We start from the raw sequence: 19858 nt of genomic DNA, 5'->3' as shown, positions 1-19858 counted from the left end.
TCTACGGTTTATTCTAGATTACGAGGATTCTAGTCGTGTTTCTGATATAAACATAATTCCTTATGATGATGAGAATTAAAAGATCTGGTCGATAAATATAGAAGAAGATGAAGACTTGATTATAGTTTTAAGCGACATCAATTTGCAGAAGCGTTTAAATATTAAAGTGAATAAAAGAAATTCAACGTATATTATGATGATGAGATAAAAAGAGGTCCCTGAAGACGGTACAAGAGAGAGAAGAATACTGTCCACTTTAGCTCACAGTCTAGCCACGTTACATGTTATACTGCTTAAAATACGATTATGAACTAAACGCTTGAATTTATTAAAAATAATCAATTAGGTCTGCCTTTGTTTTGGAGGCCTTTTTCCAGTTCTACACAGTATAAGACATATGAGCCCTGCATGGAGTTCCAAGAACAAGCTTTCTTCTTAATAAATCAACATAAAAAATCTTGTTTTTCTATTATATACATATCTTCCCATATAAATGAGAAATAAAAAAACAGTGAAAATAAAAATAACTTACTTGAACAAATAGGACAACAGTGACCAGAAGCAGGCCTCAACTGCTTGCCCTCAGCGCAGGTAAGAACTGGACAAGGCATTGGATCGCACTGTGGTAGTCCACGGTGACAGTGGCACATGTAGCACGGATCTGTGCTGGAGGTCCACTGAGTACCCTCTTCGTAAAATCTAGTCTCATGGAAGCACGCGCCAGTTTCAATATCCGACCTGGGTGGGTAAAGATTATACGCGACCACCGAGGCAACATCGTTATCCGCATAATGAGGAAGACAGCTGAGCGGCGCCCTGGCTTTGAACGGAGCCTTCAAAATCCTTTCAGCCTGTTTATCAGTTACTTCAAGGAAACCAATACCAGATTCAATTCTGTATAATTCCACTGGTGAGAGTCCAGTGACAGAACCTTCCAACACGTATCCAGTGAACTCTTCCAATAATCTCCTAGCTACAGGTGCTCCTTGAACTACTAAGGGCATGGTTTCTAGATAAAGTCGGAGGGTGCGTGGCTCGTGGCTGTTTGTGGAAGACGTTTGAGGGAAGCCAGCAATTTCAAGCTCATAATGTAAAGAGCAGTCTAGATCAACAGCTGTCCAGACCAGACCAACTGGACCAGGATTTAAAGGTTCCTGGGACAGTCTTCTGAGCAAAACAGGTGCAGCAGTATCTTTAGCATCAGCTACAGGTCTCTGTAGTAATCGGCCACGCAACATAGATCCAACGTGCGAGGCAGCAACAACTGCAAGTTCTCCATTAAACAAGGGTTCAAGGAATCGTGGTCCTGGACGCTCTAAGGATCCATTAGCTAAACCATCAACAAGAGAAGGCGTCAGATCTTCCAATTCGGTGCGACGTTTACCTCCTTCATCTACTAATGTTACCAAAGGACTCTCTTCTTCCAGTCCTATCAACTGAACGCCATAACGCAACGAACCAGCGCGATCTAAAAACGCCCAGGCCAATCCAGAAGCTGCTGAAGGTGTTTCTGAGATCAGCAAAGTTTGATACATCTCGCAGTTGGCACGTGGACCCACTACCCCGGCTAATCGAAGTGCCTGAGGATCTTTTCTTGACATTATGCTAATAGAGAGCTTGCCTCTTGTTAATAAACGAAGGTCCGCTCCAGATAAGGCGCTCCGAACTTCCCCAAAGTTTAATTCGTTCGACGGCTTCTTCACTATTATTTCCTCCCGTAAAACTACATAATCCTTCTCCATGTGTTCCAATTGGACGATTAGTGGTACTTCGGAGACATCGTTAGGTAGAAAGACGCCATTGAATACCAAAGATACGTGGATAGATGGCGCTGATGCCGAGGACGCTGAAACTATGGCGGTAGCTCCTGCACCTGACATCAGCGAGCGATCCACTCCCATTGTGGGCTCCAACAAGGAAGAATACTGTTCCGTGGACAAGGCGCGATAACGGGACAACTGTCCAGTCAAGGTAGCCGACGGTTCCCATATAAAGGACACGTGCAGGCGTTCCTCACGCAGCAGTTTCCTGTAATCTCGAGGGACCCTCCTCCATACTCCACAAAGTTTACCTGTAGCATTTTGGTACACTCCACCAATAGGGTCGATCGTCTGTTCCTCTAGAATACTTCCCGATCCATCGATAAATTGTATGTTTCTTGGACGAGGAGTGGACGTTGACAAATAAAAGGAATAGTACAGATTTTTGCGGTGAAATGTGAAACGACCTGTGGCCAGATAGTTATAAGCACTGTTGTACATTGATGTCGGGCTGGGTTCATCGCGACGTAGTACCTGAGATGTTTTACCAGTTAAAAGTGTCCCAAAATCTGGAAAAACGTGAGAATACATTGGGTTAGGTTTGGATAAATCTTCGGATGCACCGAATTGCAAATTGATAGGGACAATTACGTTTTAGACTTCGTTCCTCTTCCTCGGAGGTCAATTGCGCTGGCAAATCCTGCACTATGTCGCTACCTGTAACATGGTAAACGATCAAATTTCACTCAACAGTTTATATAACAAACGTTTTTTCGCTACGATTATTTTTTACTGTTGAACGTCTATCTAACAATATTTCCCCTTCTAACTTCTCGTAGGCAACTTGGTTTGTTTATTTTCCTGTCGAAATTTTACCCGTGATCTTAGGAGCAAATTTTTATTGTTTGTAAGAAAAGTTCCCGTAAAAAAGTTAGGCGTGGATATAAAGATCCAACTTGCTCATGGAAAGTGCGAAAATATGTTTGCTAATGGAGAGCTAACCTTCCAAAAAAATTTGAAGTATCAGCGCCATAACGGATTTTCAATTTCCCATAACGTCAAAAGTCGCTAAACTAGCGATGAATACCGGTAAGATCGTGGCCCGCAAAAAAACTTACTTTATTGCCTCGTAAAACGATCACGCGCGCGCCACCGTCGCCCAAACTCCTTCCTTCTGGCGAGAAACTTCTCGTTAAAGCTCATTTTGTATGGAGCAATGATATATGTCGAGGCTTTATACCGGTCGGCGTAATGCCCATATCGAATCTCTAAAATCGCACATACGAAAGTATTTAAACACTTACCACGGAAAAATTTGATGTATATATTCTGTGTGAATACGTGTGTCAGGTTTGTATCGTATAACACACATAATACAATCATAAAGGATTTCTACAAGTGTTCAAATACGCGAACCACTGTACGTCGCTTCGAGAGAAGATGTACGCACTTCTCCCATTTTCGTATTCTTCCTCGTAAGGATAATAGACGCGTGGTATGCACGTTAAAGCAGCGTATCACATCTTCGATTGTAAAGTCAAGAGATCTCGTATGGTGGCGTATCGATTACAAGGCGGCAGACACATTGAAGTCGCAACGTAGAACAAAAATAATCGACGGAGAAGGTGGGTAAAGAAGATGAAAGAAAAGTAGAAAAGAAGAAATTAACTACAAATAGAAAGAAGGAGAACCTAAAGGGGAGAGGAAAGGAGAGAAAGAAAGGGAAAAGAAAAAAAAAAGAGTGAATCCTCATTCAGCCAAGATGTGTGTATGAACCATAAAGAATGCCCGTGGGGTAAGAAAAGAGGAGGCTGGCGCCAACCACCGCTACTTTGAATGTTGCTTTTATGGCGCATACCGCGCCGATCCAGCCGCGCGGATACATTAATTGGTATACGTACAGTGTACAGTGCGTGCCAGTGACAGCCACCAATAGCCATGGAGTATCGCGACACGCCGTGCCGTTTCACCTTTCTACCCGTCGTTTCTATACCTCTTAACCTCTCGATTTATGGATATTCGTTCCACAGGATTTTATACCAGCACGTTTCCTTACTAATTTGTTTCTATCTTACTCTCTTCGCAATTGTACGAAGCGGCCATCTTCTTTTTCTTTTGCAGCATTTTCAAGTACAAAGTTCTTTATGAAAATCGGTTATCACGCAACACATATAAAAACGGTACTTAATCTTTGTTCGTATTTTGAGATTTGAATTTAAATTCAAATTCCAATCGCATGTGTTATAGAAAAACATATCAGTGAAAAATTATAATGAATTATTATTTTTAGATTGCTGTTGAATTAAAAAGTAAATGGGAAAGATGTTATCGAGCTCTGAAGTTGTTGAAGATTCCGTACACTGTGCCGTCGGAAAGCCATGTGGCTCATGGCGCCTCGTTTCTTCTCATCTCCCTCGCATTAAGAGTCCAACAAGATGCCAAAAAGGCTACACGTTTCTAACAATTACGTCAAGCTTGATACGCTGATGCATCCAACATTGTTTGTAAATCATCATGAAAGATGACGCCAGGAATGGCGCACGTTAGACAGCGCTATAAATTTATTTAATAAATGGCGCTACTGGCATCAATTTCAGATACTTTCTATTTATTTTTAAGTGCGGCAGATTTTTATAAATGTTATTAGCACGTGCGTATTTCATTTCTATACTTTGATAAAGATAAACTTTCTTTTATTTTAGAATGCAGTAAATGTTACTTTCACAAGTCCCATTGCAAAAAATAATAGGCTACCATTTCCTAAAATCGAGGAACGTAGATTTTGGATTTTACGGCAGCTGAACGTGACTAGAAGGAGCGTTACGGCTAATTTAATAGCTTTCACGCGAGAATCGACACTACGCGGTACGTTTGACCGAAGGTCGGTCGTTATTCAGGATTAAGTTGCGCATGAAAACGGCGCCAAAATCACTGGGCCCGCCTAACTGACCACCATTCACATTCTCTGAAACACAGAATCTTATAACAACGTCTTTCTTTCATTAATTTACAACCTTCGAAATGTTTACCTGAAGCTCTGTAATGAGGCAGGTGACAATAAAACTACAGAAAAATATATTAAGTAACAAGACTAGTTTCCAATTTCAATCTTACTAGTAGCATACCAATCACGAACAATTCTTAAGATGATCGTTCGTGATGCTGTTCAATCAGTTACCAACCTTTTCTTAGTGTATTACTATTACTTAGTGTATCAGTATTACTGTATTACTTAGTGTATTAGTATTACTAATAATCAGTAGAGAAATAATTTTTCTTACAGGCTAAAAAAGAATTCTATCTTAAAAGGGATAACTGTATGATGGTAATCACGTCGACAGAGGATTTAAAAAAAAAAGCTTCAACAAAGTTGCTGTAATGAATACACTTTTAAACGATCTACCATAATACTCTGGACAGGGCCGTATATTAACCCAACGCTAATTACGCGATGCTCATGCATCTTTCGATGTCTCGACCCTTCGTTGCTCTTCCCGAGAGAACGCGGGACATTCAACAAGTTTCGTCATTATCCAATGAATGGAACTCCTTTCGCGTCTTCTGCCAACATCCTGGACACGTTGTCGTCCGTTGTCCGAGCCGATGAGAATCGATGTGACAGTCCAATCGACGGGCTCACGGGTCACAGTTTCTTCTCGCGGGACATAAAAGGGAGACGGCCGCGTATTGGTAATCGTAAGCGACTTCACCTTCCATCAGCAGGGGGCAACAAGCCTGCCAGACGACGACGCGAACACGACCACGATGACAACGGCTGAAGAATGTAGGGGGAAAACAAATTTCTGCGCGTTGAAACTTTATACTCGTAAATAACGATAAGCGATACATCTTGAAACGGGGAAGAATTGATTCTATCAGATACGCAGGGAATTTTTTATTTGCTTGCTGTAGAAGATTGTATAATCTGTACTTCAGTGCTATTTTCATTGCAAACTTTTGAATTGTTATTTATCTGATCTAAGAGGTACCAATCGAAATGGATGTACACTAGACAACTATGAAATTTTGTTATCGCTATATAACCTGTTATGACTTATTGATTATTGTTTCATATGTTTTCAGGAGCAACTATCTTTCTGTTCCTAGAAATGGATACTATGACTTTTTTAAAGGTGAGCGGAAATATTGCTATAACGGGCTGGTTCTTGGGGCTTTGCAGCACCATATCGAGATGACCTTTTCGAATCTGGTTTTTCCGGGTACCAGCCATGTCAGATGCGTGGAAATGATACATAGATATCTAAGGAACCTGTGAATGAGAAACTTAATGCAACTTGCGACTAAATTGTTGAACGCGATAAGTTATTCGAGACAAATATGTGTCGCGCCTAACATAGACAAATTTCTCTATACGGGTATGCTCTCACAGCATATGTTTATTATTGGTCAGTGCAACACGATGCCGTGCCCATTTTCACTGCCCATGTTCCGCCGTACGTTAATTAGGAAAAAAAGAGGAATTACTATTCGTTTTGTGAATAAAGGTACATTGTATAATAAATCGTTCGCAGCTACAGTAGTTACAACCTTAACGAATATAGATATGATTTTACTCGTAAATTACAGGTAGACGTAAAAATGTTTTAGGGATTTTTATCCGCTGAGGTTGACCTGCCTGGAATCTGGTACAATTACGTCCGTGTTTTAATCGCTTTCGAATACGTATATGTCTATTTCCTGCTCTTAAAAATATCGACTAATAAACAAATTAAAAAAACGGTTCAACCACCGACATTTTTGAAAAACACACCAGTCCTCCCTCTCCCCCTATGGAGGCAATTTAAAGTATGCGTGATAGCAAGCAACGAGGGAGTGGTTGACAAAGATAATAAGAAAAAGGGGCTTGAGGGAGTGGAGGCAGACACGAAATTAACGACGATAAAGCATGTCGGGAGGATAAAGAGCAATACAAGGAAAGACGATAAGAGGTGAACACGAAGAGGCAGCAGCAGCGACGAGACGATTGGTCAGCCTCATTGAAAGAGGAATGGTTTGCAATGATGCCCCTACCCCCCTGCTCCTCCCACACTGCTTCCCCCGCGACCTTCCAACCTTCCCACCAAGCCACGTCTCCTCGTCTATTCTCATTCCCGCGCGCGTTATGCCCGATCATTACGTATGCTAATATTTACATTTAGATTGCACGGCTTAATCGAAGTGACGCCATGCGGTAATATAGCCGGCGCCATGGCGCTAAACCGTGGCGCCCGACCTATCTCTTCTTTCTCTTTCTGCCTACCGACGACCACATCTCTTCTACTCCTCTTCCTCTCGTCGTTCTCCATTCTCTTCTTTTTTGCCTACACTGTCTCTCCTGCCGTTTCTTTATCATCGACCTTTTTTCCGCGCTGCTTTTTTCTTTACCGACCGTCCTTCCCGCCGCGTCGGTTACGCTTAATTCGATCTCTCTCACGGGTTGTTATTTCGCTTATCTGCCACACGCGGCTGTGTCCCACGGAACGGCCACGGGGTGGCACTATTTGCGCTCAACAGAAATCCGACCCGCCATCTTCTTCCAATTGACATTATTTGACATAATTTTTTCGTAGTTGGCATTTGAGACGTTTTTTTCCTTTTTTTGCGCGACGGTGGAATCGTAACAAGGAGAATCGTATCTTCGGTTATGTTGGAATAATCAAGGTGCTGGATAACTGGGCTACCGGTTAAAAACTTCCCTCTTTAATTTCTCTTGATATGGAAGGAAACGCCCCTCCTCCTGGCTCTGATGTGATATTATCTCAAGAGGAGAGGCTACTTGCCGCCTATCTGGCCCTTTATTTGTTGTAAAAATGTAACATTAGGTATAAAATATAACAATAGCATCGTAAGTTTGTTAATGGTGATTAAGCAGTGGAACAATTGAACTTACTAGTGCAAGAATATAAAAACATAGCGCGCGTATTCATTACTGGACTTATTATTAAGAATATCGACATATTCACGTTGCGAACGAGACGGCGCCACTCTGACGTTTGTATCCTCAATTATTGAAATATTCGACCGTAAGTATCGTAGATGTCTAGTCAAGATAAGTTCAAGGAAACAAGAAATGCGGAAAGATCGGTCACGTAGCGAATCGTTCTCTGAATAACATAGTGTTTTGAATGACAAAAAGCAGTATGCGAACACTAGGCTCGTTATGTATGGTAAACAAACAGTAACGATCTCATCGATACACTGTTAATTCCACCTAATTGTAAATTTTACGTGGTTCTACCTTTCTTCTAGAGGCACCTGCGAAACTAGCGCCACTGCGCAAGCTCACGCTACGTACAACATAAGGTAACATACTCATTCATAAGATCACGATAGGAGATTAATATGACAAAAATACGAAGGAATTTGATTATGGGGAAAATAAATGATAAAAAGAAAATGGCGATATGAAGGATCTTGTACGGCCGCGATAAAGAAATCTTCGGCTAGCCAGGAATGGAAATAGAAAGCACGCGGACAATGACAGCAGGCTTGTCCATGGTTAATAAATGTGAGCTCGCTAATTGATTCTAAGTAACCAATAAATTGCGCTGGCCGCATTGTAAAAGTGGTTATGGTGAACGTATGCGTGTGGCCGAGCGTTATCTTTCCGCTGGTGGTTTGTTCGTTTTTCCCTCCCAAGATCGCCTGCGCCTGTCGGCCGGCGCGTTATCATAAAAGCCCGCGCTTTTCCTCGCTCGTTTAAAAATGGCGGTCTCAATCGACGCTTCTCGCCAATGGTAATATGGTAAAATGGTAATATGGTCATCGCGGTATCGAGTAGAATACCGCGAGGATATCTTGAAACATCGTCCCTGCTATCAAGGTAATAAATCGCGATTCTTCAAAAAGATATTTTATTGCGAAAAGGTTATCATCTGGTATTATGTTTTGCAGAATTTTTTAGGCAATGCAGTGCAGAGCTACATTTTGTTGAATATTGATATCAATGTTTTATAGAATTCAATTAGGTTATCGAATGGAATGGACTATGAAGGTTCACTACACAAGGTTTTTTCTATTCTGCAATAGTAAGTAAATATAAAAATTATACTACCAGCTTGTCGCCGTAGGTAAAAAAGGATTTACAACACGTAGCACTAATACATTTTCATCTGTAGATAAAACACGGAATTCTCGGTATTTATGGACTACGAACTATTTCTTTTTATAAAAGCCTCAAAGTTACTTTACATGCAACAACGACTTCTGCTCGCATAGATTATCTCATACATCGGTTGGACACGACACTTGTGATAATTATCGTTATAATTATGGTAACAGATAAATAAATATTAATAATTAATCAGCATAAATAATCAAATAATGCTATTGCTTTTTACAAATCTGCGTGCGTTGTTTAAAGATCATTTTATTGTTTACGAAACGACTCGGAATTTTATAAAACTAAAAAGTCATTTGAATCTCATTTAACTCGTTTCATCTTCTTCTGTCTTTTTATTATCATTCTCGTTTCAAACGTTTTGTATATGTAGATCTCTATTATATCTTTAGTTCATAGAAAACAACATATAAACTTAATATCAAAGTTCTTATATATTGGGTTGGCAACTAAGTGATTGCGGATTTTGTCATTAAGCGGTATTGACAAATCCGCAATCACTTAGTTGCCAAACCAATATCTTCCATTTACCAATAATTCGATTTATCATCGAGCCAATATGTTAATAGAGCCGCTATATTTGTAAAAAGCTCACTATTTGGTCAGAATTCCGCTTATAAGAGAGCTAAATCCTTAACCTTTATTTCCAACCAGCCAATGTATTTCCACCTAAAAGCAAGAGGAATGGGCACAGGTATTTCAATCAGTTCATTTATTCCATCCGCATTCTATGGTAATTAACGGCGATATAGGAATCCATTGAAGAAAGAAAGGAGCCAAGTAACCGTACAAAGAATTTGGCCCGTGCTATTCAAGTGAAAGTTGCACATTTTAGAAATACTTCATACCGCAACGTTTATTGGACGAGAAACAAAAGATAAAACTCTTGAATTGTGTCCTATAGATATAGCTATATTCTAATCATGTAACTTGTGTTTTTTTATCAAATAGTACTCGATATTTCCGGTCCTGATTTCGATATCTGCAAGTCGGTCACCTATGATGCAAGAAGAGCATTACCAAGGGACAATGAGGGTGACATGCATTTATGTCATCTGTGTATGACTCATAGAACTTATAGTATAACCAGACAAACAATTCCTTGATAAGTATTAGTCTAAATTGTTCCTTTGTCACCTCGTTATCCTTTAAAATAGGCTTATAGATCTGAATTAAGAATAGAATGGGATAAAGGATATTATGAATTAAGAATAAAATTAGATAAAAGAGATAAGCATGTAAATCTTTTGCAACACTTTATATTGTTGCATGTAAGAGATCGTATACGTTGAATTGTACTCGAGAATGAAACTAGTAAAAACCAAGTTAATATTGTGATTACAATTATAACATTTATGAAAGGAAAAAAGGCAAGGCAAAGCTAGGGCATCTTTCTTGGCAAAGAAAAGTAGCAAGTTGAAGTCTCTTATTTTGCAGTACTCGAAAAAAAGCTGCATATGCGCGTTAATCTGCTAATCCCTAATAAGAGTACTCGAGCATTGAGGCGATAATAAAACTGAAGCCACCAGGCGATAACGGTCAATCATGATTACATGGCATTGCAAATACGATTATCGGATCGATCGGACCGATAGAGAGACGTTCGAAGAAGCGACCGAGGAAGTGTTAAGAAGAAAAAGAGAATCCTCTAGAAGGCGAGAAAGACAACGACACAGACAAAAGAGGCAGTGATCATTGATAAATGATTTATGCAAGCCACTTGACTCTCATTAATATCTCCCGTCACTCAATATATGGATCTATATCTTCTGTAAGCGCTAATCGTTACAAGTTTGCTGATAGTTATTGAGCATCTTTCATTTTTAACCTTTTTTGATCGTCAGTACAATTATGTTAACTGGCAAATCGCAAAAGTTTCAGCAGCCTATACATTTCAGATTATTTCTCACAGAGATCAGTATTCTGATCAATGATATTGTGATACTAGCGCCTCTGTTGGCAGATTCTTTTGTTTCAAACATAACCTAGAATTAAGAACAGTAACGTATGAATGTTGACGATACAACAAAGTCTTCGGATCATATAATAACAATATTCTTATCTTGGAGATACCGTTGTATTAAATAAGGATACTATATGTGCCACAAGTGCAAGGAGTGTTCAATAACACGTCTACATGGAGGTCAGCACAAGTGCCTACATCTGCTGCTTTTTCTCAAATACAATGGATCCAATATCAAGTGTATGCAAAGAAAAATATGCTGTTACTTACTAAAGTCTCCAGGACAAGATTTGCAACACCTGCCTGGAAGGAGAACTGGCTCTTTGCACGTAAGTTCTGGGCATTCGTTCTTGATGTTACGGCAGTGAACCCGCGCTACGATTCGCCGTTTCTTCTGCACCTGAAACCAGAACATTATTATGTATTTTCACACATTACAACGTTTAAAATATTATCACGCTGTAACAGATGGTTTTCAGTTGAACAATAGGAAAAAGTTTGAACGATGTCCGTTACGAAACAGAAACGTAAGAACTTAAAGAAACAGCGTCTAGGTTAATTATTATTCGAATAATGGCGAATGCTAACACGTTATTTTCCATTTCCAAATTATTCGAATTCCAGCGAGTTTCTCCATCAGCCTGTTCATACTACTGGACACGTTCGCGGTGACGTTTGAAAGTGTGATTGTAATGTTTTCGAACCTGTAAACGTGCTTACATGTTTATTACTCCTTTACGCATCGCTGACGACGACAGTTGCAACGTTTACATGCACGGCGTGCATAAATCTATCGTCAAGTAATTGGTAGGTGTTATTGATCACAAAAGACTCGTTTATCACGGTCAATGGTGCCATTATTCGCGATACGATTTACAATACTCTATGGCAATATAAATTATCGTTTAACGTCTCTGTCGTTCACCATTTTCTACGGGTTTAGCGCGAAAAAGAATCGTCCACCTACCGGGGCTTGAACCGTGTAAATGGCGGCGTTGTTACCGATGTGTTCTACAATATACGTCTTATAAATTCATATTCCGCGGTATTGTAGTTCACTCCACTTTCTACCATAGATCTGCCGTTTCTACCTAAGGTATTTCTCTTTTCAGATGTCTTACTCGAGCTCCACTGTGTTGTTCTTTACGATGCATTCATAGCTCGATGGTACATGCACGATTCAATTCATGAACAACGCACATTCGTCTAGAAGAAACATTCCTTATTTGTTCATTTTTGTACAGGAATATATATAATATATTTAATAGTATACATATATAATAGTATCCATCGAAATTTCCTGATGATAACGAAGGAACATGATCGTAATTATAATTTGTGATCAAATATCATAAAAGGTTATGCGAGATTTCAATACATAGGCGTAGACGGAGACAAAACTAAATGATCAGATAATGGATCTAGGTATCAATGACGTTTAATCAAACTGGAACTAGTATTATCTGCTTAAGTTCTATTTGTTATATATTCTTGTAGTACACGCGATTGTAGATTACTTAATAAGTAAACGAAATTAGTATCCACATTGCTATACGAGTCAGCCGTATTGAACGGAACTTTATTGATATTTGTTTCCACTACCTGCTCAATTATTTCTCTACCCGACTGTTACTTGTTTGTTTAAGTTCCATATAATGTAACCAGATAATAAAATAATGATATAAATAATAATATATAATATGAATTATAAATTAGCGATATAGAAACTATGATAATAAAAAAAAAGAAAAACAGGTAAAACTAGAACCATTGGATACAAAAATCGTAAAGTTCGAACGAGTTTCCAGCGATCCAGCAGACACGCGTTGACCGGTCGATAAATATCCGACTTTAGAGCAAATTTGCGGCGTCTAGTTATCTCTGGGTGTGAAAAACTAATCTCGAAAGATTCTTCTTCAACGGGACGCCAACCAAAGGAATGGATAAGAGATCGTGCATCCGGCGAGGGTTCCGGTTACACTGGTGCCGAGAACAGAAATTAAGTTTGGGGTTTTATAGAGCTGCATGGCATTCCTGAAACGCGAAACGATACGTTCGATGTTGATTCGAGTGACAAAATGAAAAAAAGTCAAGGGAGCGGAACGGCGCCGACCGGCGATCAGACAACGCAGACGTTGAACTTCGCATTACGGGAGAAACGGGGCGCCAGGAGTAAATTCCGAGATTCAGTGGCCCTCGTGAGATCGCGTGACAGTTATTTAACTGGGACCCGCTAAGCGAGTATGTCGGTGTATTTTTTATCGTCCAGAGATACATTTAGGTGCCTGCCGACGCATACCTCTAGTACTTCTGATAAGTTTCTACGACATTGCGAGATACAATGTAACAAAAAGTTTTTCAGCGATCTGGAAACATGAAGAACGATAATGATAAGGCCGATAGTAAAAAACGAAGCAACCATTTTTCCATCGACAAGCTCTCGAGGTATTCAATTATGTTCTAGATAACGTGGCGTAAATCTATATAGCTTTCATAGAAACTAAATATAAATCTTCGCGATTTCTACGGACTCTGTATCTCGTTCTTTTCACTTTTACTCACACAAATGTTGAAATATTCCATTTTTTTTGTCTCCTTAAGGAAGAGTTGAATATATCCTTCGACGTTGGACACTGTACAAATATAGCTGTGTGACGACGTGACCAAAAATACCATGCGACTGCGCTAATATCGTAACCAAACGGCCAATAAGTGTGTATAATGTGAGTATCCATATACGATGTCATGGGAACGTTTTTGCGAGACACAGAAAGATCAATCCTAATGATCGTCTCGATTAAAAAACGTCCCGCTATTCGCACGAGCTGGCGTGGTCCACCCACCTACGATTTTCTCGCACCGTGGTAGTCATTCATTATTTCGACATTATTCTATAGGTAATAATAGAAGCAAGACAAACGTTCTCGCCTGATCGGACAGGAAGTCGGTATCGATTTGTGCGTGAAGTCTCCTGCGTGGGTCGTTCTTCGAGCGTTCTCACTTCCAACAAATCTTTTGATTTATGCCGCTTCCTAAGAAAATGAACGAACCGCCTCTAACCTCTTAATATGCTATTAAACCTATTTTCATGAAAAGCTAGAAATGTATCAAGTTGTAACATAATTGAGTTCGATTAAACGCAATATTCTCCCCTATTTAACTGAACGTACATACGTTACGACGTACTATCTACATCTGAGTGGCTAATTACATTAACAAGTTCTATTTTGACAGGCAAATCCAACAAACGTATGTGTCGAGCATAAATAGACGTAGTAACACTGGAAAATAAAACTAATAAGTAGACAGTGTATACTAGTTCGGTGTATGACTTTAGGTAAAGAAACGATGTCTCGTGTGATTCACGCGACGTGTCTGCCTGGTCGCTCACAACGAAGCCCGTGACCTATCAATAGCTCCTCATATACACTGAAGAGGGACTGTCATTCCACCGAAGACTAAAAATAAAGTTCGCGCGTCCGTCTATAAGCTGCTGGGTCCGAGCAGTTCTGTACCAATGCTCTCTCTCTCTCTTTCTCGATCACACTTTATTTTTTCTCTTCGTCTACCCTTTCGTCCCAGCCTGATCTTCGTTCCTTTTTCTTTTCTACGCCAGTATTTATAGCAGTTCCTCGTGAAATTTTTGCTCGCTCCTTACTGTTGATACTTCAATCGGCAAATATCGTTAACATTTATACTTCGATTCCAAAAAACGCTATTTTCTTTGAGTTGGCAATGTTTGGAATGTTTTAAGGTTAACTGAAAAGAACGAAATGCAGACGGGATGTTATAGGCAAACACGGTAAGAACGGTTGCCAGTCAAGGACAGAGTTTACGAAGATTGGCTAAATTAAACTCCATTAGGACAGTCGTGACCGTTCTGCCCGGACGACAAATGCATGCGCGACAGAACCCGTTACTATGATAGAGATCATTAGTTGAACCGCACAGAGCGAGGGCTTTGAATCGCTTTATGATTGACCCCAAATTTATATCCACATCCTTAACCTACAAACAACTGTATGCGCGGGTCAAGTTATTAACCCAATGTTATTAACCTCGCCTGTGACTTCGTCAATCTAACTTTCGGATCCCATGAAAATTATTTATCGTCCCCGTGGCTAATATCCTGCCGATGAATGACACAAGTATACCCAATATAAACAGCATAACTTGATTCTAAAATGCGGAATATCTAATCGACCATTAGTGATCGTTCATTCATGAAATGTAAATGAAAATCAATATGTCAGTGTTTTTTAACATGTATTCCTTCTAGCATCTTAATCATTTAGTGTACGATGACTAGTTTTTTTTTATTTCCGTTAATTCGTAACTACGTATATAATAAACTATTATGTACCGCCTTAAATCACGTAATTCAGATGTCGTGTCTGGCGCGCGTGCTAGCTACGTATCTGATCTTTCGTCTTACCGGATGAAAAATAGTGGACAAAATGGAATTTTAAAAATGATAAATAATTTATTTAGTGCGCACATGTAAGTAGTTTTTGTATCAGATATTTTTCAATATGTTCATCTATTCTAAAGTATATATGTATTATATATATTCACTATACTTGTTACATACAATTCTGTTTTGTAAAATGGTGCTACTGTGTCTCTATCTTTCGGACATAATGTGACGTATAATGTTTGTACACAAACAGGATCGTGTAAACCGACAGAGCAAACATCGGGCGCGAACCTCGTGTTTGAATCGGCGCAGTGTAAACAGCCCTAAGCCTTGAACGCTCGGGAAAAGATCGAATTTCTCGTTCCCGGTTGAAAATTGGCTAATGTTGTTTACACTATAAACAGAATTCAAAGCCATAGTGATGGGCGTGCATGAAGTGACACAACAAACCAGTTATTTTCTACCAATAAATGTCGTAAGCAGAAAAGCAACTTCGTTTTTATGTGTTTTCATGCATGCAACAAGTAAGACGCAATACCTATACTGATAATGGCTCTGAACGTTCCAGTATCAATCAGATGACAGTTAATCGTTTTCCTGATAGATAATTTCAATGGTTGATTTTATACAGATACGTAGAAAACATCTTTATCGATACTCGAATTCTGCACGATTTAATTGTCCGTTTTAAACTAATGGAATTTTTGGAACTAGATTTTCCATTGGCTGACCTACTGTCAGAAGATATTACAGAAAACGAAAATGTTACTAAACGGTTATTCCTTAACCTTAAACTGGCACGGTTCTTTAACGTTGAACTAATGGTACCATGGGCGAATTTTTATGGATTCATCGTAATTATACTTCTAAGATCGTGAAATTGATACATCTTACTAAAAACGCGCATTTATTAATAGAAAAACGTTGGATATAAGAGCGTTAAGTTAATAAACGTATTGTCTTGAAAATAAAACTGAACTTTGAAAGACAGTCTACGATATAAATTTCCCGTGGCGCTACTTCTAACCGTATAAGTACCTATGTAATTTCCTATCTACCAATTAAAGATTAATTTTAAAAAGTTACTTCTCCGACAACCATAAAGATTACTAGTCGTCACGTGGATATTGTCAGAAATAGTACACGAATGTTCATGCCTGTTTTGCAGTTGAAATTATGCGGGTAAAGAAGGAGGAAGAGGAAAGGTGAATGGCGCAAAGAAGAATGAACGCACATATCGCGTGGGTGGTGTCGGTGGGTCTTGTATAATGAGATGAGTATCTTTAATAGTCCGACGATACAAGGCGGCCGGCACGTCGTGGGTATCAAAGCCCCCTCTCGTATCCGCCTTACACATCGCCCTCTCTTTTCTGCTTCAATGGATCGAGCATGAGTGGGTGTGAACGAAATCTCGACTGGATCATCGTTTAACGGCGCTTTTGTTCTCGTAGAGGATAAAAGGTGTTTCGCTCGATAAGGATCAGTCTTTATCGTTCCTTAATGAAACGTCACATGTATATACATTTGTTCGCAAATCCAAAGACTAGAATTACAAAATTGAAATTTACGAGTGAAATACGATTATTGTGCAGGATTTCTTCGTGTTTAACGGGTGAATCACACGTTTCTATCCTGTTAAGAAAATATTCACTTTTAGAGAGAAATACAACGCGGGAGAAATAAAACTGCAAGTGAATAAAAATTACAGATGGCTGATTAGAAGCAATTAAAAAAAAGGCCAATTCTATGCTAGGCGGTTAAACGAAGCAGAAAACATCAGGCCTCCGCCTTTCATCGAGAAAGTCCGGAAGAGAACCACTAAACAGAGCTAATCGACCGGGGCCGTACTTTTATCTCTTCATAATCACGCTCATTAGTGCCGGGCCTATTATTACAGGTCTACAAGAAATGTCGATAAGAAAAACGCCCGATTTAGCAACCGGGCGTCGCTCTTACATCGAACACACGTTACGTTCTCGTTCGATCGTAACGACCCTCGTGTGTATATCGGGTGTTCGACAAATACCGCTGCCATACATTGCATCGTTAAACGGCGAACGAGCAATAAAACGAACAATGTTTTATGATTCTCATTTAATTAGGTCGTAAAAGGCACAATTATTACCGTCGGCATCTTGTCAGAAAATGTATGTATACTGCGTCTGAAAAAAAAACGCCGTAAAAAGGTGAGGGGAACCAAGGTCAGAAAAAATTACGCAGCTTTTCATGTAAATGCAAAAAATGAGTCAGGAAGGTGTTATCGACTGGATGATTAAAAAAATGTTTGTATCGACGGGACGGGTAAGAGGCGGGAAAGGGCAAGAATATCGATGACACACGGAAGGGACGTGTCGGTACACGGTGACGTTATCGATCGGCTCATATAGGACGCAAAACAAAGCGGTGTTTCCCCCGTGCACATATGCGTGGAATGTAAATGACGATTATTGCGCGATTGGACAAGAATTCGAGCGATCCTGGCCGGCAACAACGCAATATAAAATGGAATCGGTCCGTCTTATCGGTATTCGTCGAGCACTGCGTATCGAATCGTTTTCAATTTTCTTTTGGTACTGTATTTATGCAAATTTCTAAGAGCTACGATATTTTATAGAAATACATGTCATATGCTGTATATGGTTTTACCTACCTGGTCGCATCTTATTTTCATTTTGCAGACAGACGGTCAAAAAGGAATAATATATGTACGCAAAGAAAATAGAGCAGCAATGGAGAGATAAAAATTTGTTTTCAAACGTACGGCCGGAACTAATTTAATTCGGCGTACTTCGCGTCATACGAACGCGGCTTCATTAATAATGGAGGACGCGTGAGCACGACAAAATGTATAACCGACCGTAGGTGCGGCCTGTCAACGATTGCGTCGGAAATACAACACTGCCAACCCATCATTCGACCTGTTTGCATCGACGAAAAGAAGCGAGACAATACCGATTCTTCTGACGCTTCGAACGCGCAGATATTCAATCGCGTCAAAATTATCCGCCTTACTTCAAGGTATATATGTACATATACATGCATACATAATATATGTACATATTATATTTCGGAATACGTAAGATATCTGACTGAAACTTTTTATTTTCCTTTTCTTTTCTAATTAATACTATATTAATAATTTATTTCGTATTATAGGCAAGTAGCCTATTGCAGGAAAATTCTTGACCCCTCTCACTTATAGTTTATTACAATATAATACATTTTTTTATTATATATCTTTATTATATATTTTTTATATACTTCATTATACAGGGTGGTTGATAACTGGTGGTACAAACGGAAAGGGGGTGATTCTATGCGAAAAAAGAAATCGAAAATATAGAATAAAAATTTTTTTTTTTTTTAATTTTTCCATCGAGACAACGATCTACAGTGAGATCCGTTATAACGAGACGCGATAAAGTGCACGCGTACCGAGCGAAAATTCAAAGTCGATTTTCTCGAAAACAAAGCCTCGAACGAAAAATTTGTATTCTATATTTTCGACTTCTTTTTTCGCGTAGAATCACCCCCTTTCCGCTTGTACCACCAGTTACCAACCACCCTGTATATCTTCATATCTCTTGATTGTTATATCTTATTGCTGCTGTTATTGTCCTTAATCCTTTCTCAGTTAGTATTTATCTATCCTATATTTTTATATTACATTGGTATATGTATATACATATGCACGTAGCTATATTTTGCATCTATATTTCTATATAAAAGTATATTCCTTTAAATGTGCATTCTGCTATCCATCTATGTATAGTTTTCTAGTCTTTATGGCTGCTTGTATGTAACTGAAGATATTCTTTATTGATATAGAATATTTGTGTTTCTTTCCTTTCCATATTGCAGACCTGGCATGTTTCTGCGTCGTTTATTTTGTACTTCCTCCCCCTCCTCCCCATTTCTTTTTCCTTGTGAAATATACCTAGAACGAAAAGCTTCTTCTATTAATTTCAAAAATATCAATATAAATATATCAATTGCTCTCGCATATCAGGTTTCCTTTTTCGCCAAGTATACCTAAAACGAGAAGCTTATTTCCTCAACTTTAAAAATATCAGTATTTCAATTCTCCTCGTATGAAAGACTACTTGATATTAATTATTTAAGACGGTCAAATTAATCAGATACAATCTTGAAACAGTTAATGTACAGGAACACGTTCAGAATTCCTTGACAGTGTTTAAAGGACGTGGTATGACGTGTCACAATGTATCTACCCGTAAAACGATACGTGAGCAATATATGCGCCTCGCTCACGTACAGTAGTAGTAGACGAGCTAAGAAGCGGACGCCAGTCTGTCTCGGATCAGGAATGGGATTAGAAAGCACGTCAAGTCTCCGTGGGTCACGTCACCCAGATCGAGATTTAGTCCGTGCCTCGCGTATTACGTCGGTCTACAGTACTATCCAAAGGGCAATGCCATTTCTACGACCTTCTCGGAAAAAGCGATCCAAGAAGGAGTCGATATCGATTAGCTTGTTGCATACGGTGATTGTCGGAAATCTATACATTCTACATAGTCTATGATCCTTCCTAGTAAATATTTCTTAGTATATACGTTTAACGTATTTAAGTATATACG

General features: G+C 39.2%; 1 protein-coding gene, 2 long non-coding RNA genes and 1 pseudogene across 11 annotated transcripts in view; 3 read left to right on the top strand and 1 right to left on the bottom strand.

Moving 5' to 3' along the window:
- The window catches only part of LOC117233891 (dorsal-ventral patterning protein Sog), a 97511-nt gene that overhangs the window by 8490 nt on the left and 69163 nt on the right, over nucleotides 1-19858 (bottom strand). For 8 of the 9 annotated variants that reach the window (XR_004493438.1, XM_033494571.1, XM_033494574.1 and 5 more), the window contains 3 exons: nucleotides 11114-11243; nucleotides 2412-2477; nucleotides 533-2329 (listed from right to left, as the gene is read on the bottom strand). Coding sequence is in view for 8 of the 9 variants with exons in the window: in XM_033494571.1 (XP_033350462.1) it covers nucleotides 533-2329; nucleotides 2412-2477; nucleotides 11114-11243 (1993 nt within the window). In the remaining variant the exon portion in view is untranslated. Of the gene's footprint in view, nucleotides 1-532; nucleotides 2330-2411; nucleotides 2478-3661; nucleotides 3823-11113; nucleotides 11244-19858 lie in introns of those variants that run through there. The other variant, XM_033494575.1, reaches the window with a different exon arrangement.
- On the top strand, nucleotides 5051-6426 carry LOC117233911. The gene is made up of 3 exons (XR_004493448.1): nucleotides 5051-5544; nucleotides 5894-6265; nucleotides 6348-6426. It is a non-coding gene; the product is annotated as an uncharacterized LOC117233911 (long non-coding RNA).
- On the top strand, nucleotides 8297-9337 carry LOC117233902 (annotated as a pseudogene).
- On the top strand, nucleotides 9402-12565 carry LOC117233906. The gene is made up of 4 exons (XR_004493442.1): nucleotides 9402-10651; nucleotides 10779-11370; nucleotides 11468-11650; nucleotides 11956-12565. It is a non-coding gene; the product is annotated as an uncharacterized LOC117233906 (long non-coding RNA).

This window comes from Bombus vosnesenskii, unplaced genomic scaffold, assembly GCF_011952255.1.
Source record: "Bombus vosnesenskii isolate JDL3184/JDL3185 unplaced genomic scaffold, Bvos_JDL3184-5_v1.1 scf7180000013299, whole genome shotgun sequence".
In the NCBI taxonomy this organism is placed as follows: domain Eukaryota; kingdom Metazoa; phylum Arthropoda; class Insecta; order Hymenoptera; family Apidae; genus Bombus; species Bombus vosnesenskii.
Note: the sequence above shows the minus strand (reverse complement) of the source record. Positions and strands in the feature narration are given on the sequence as shown.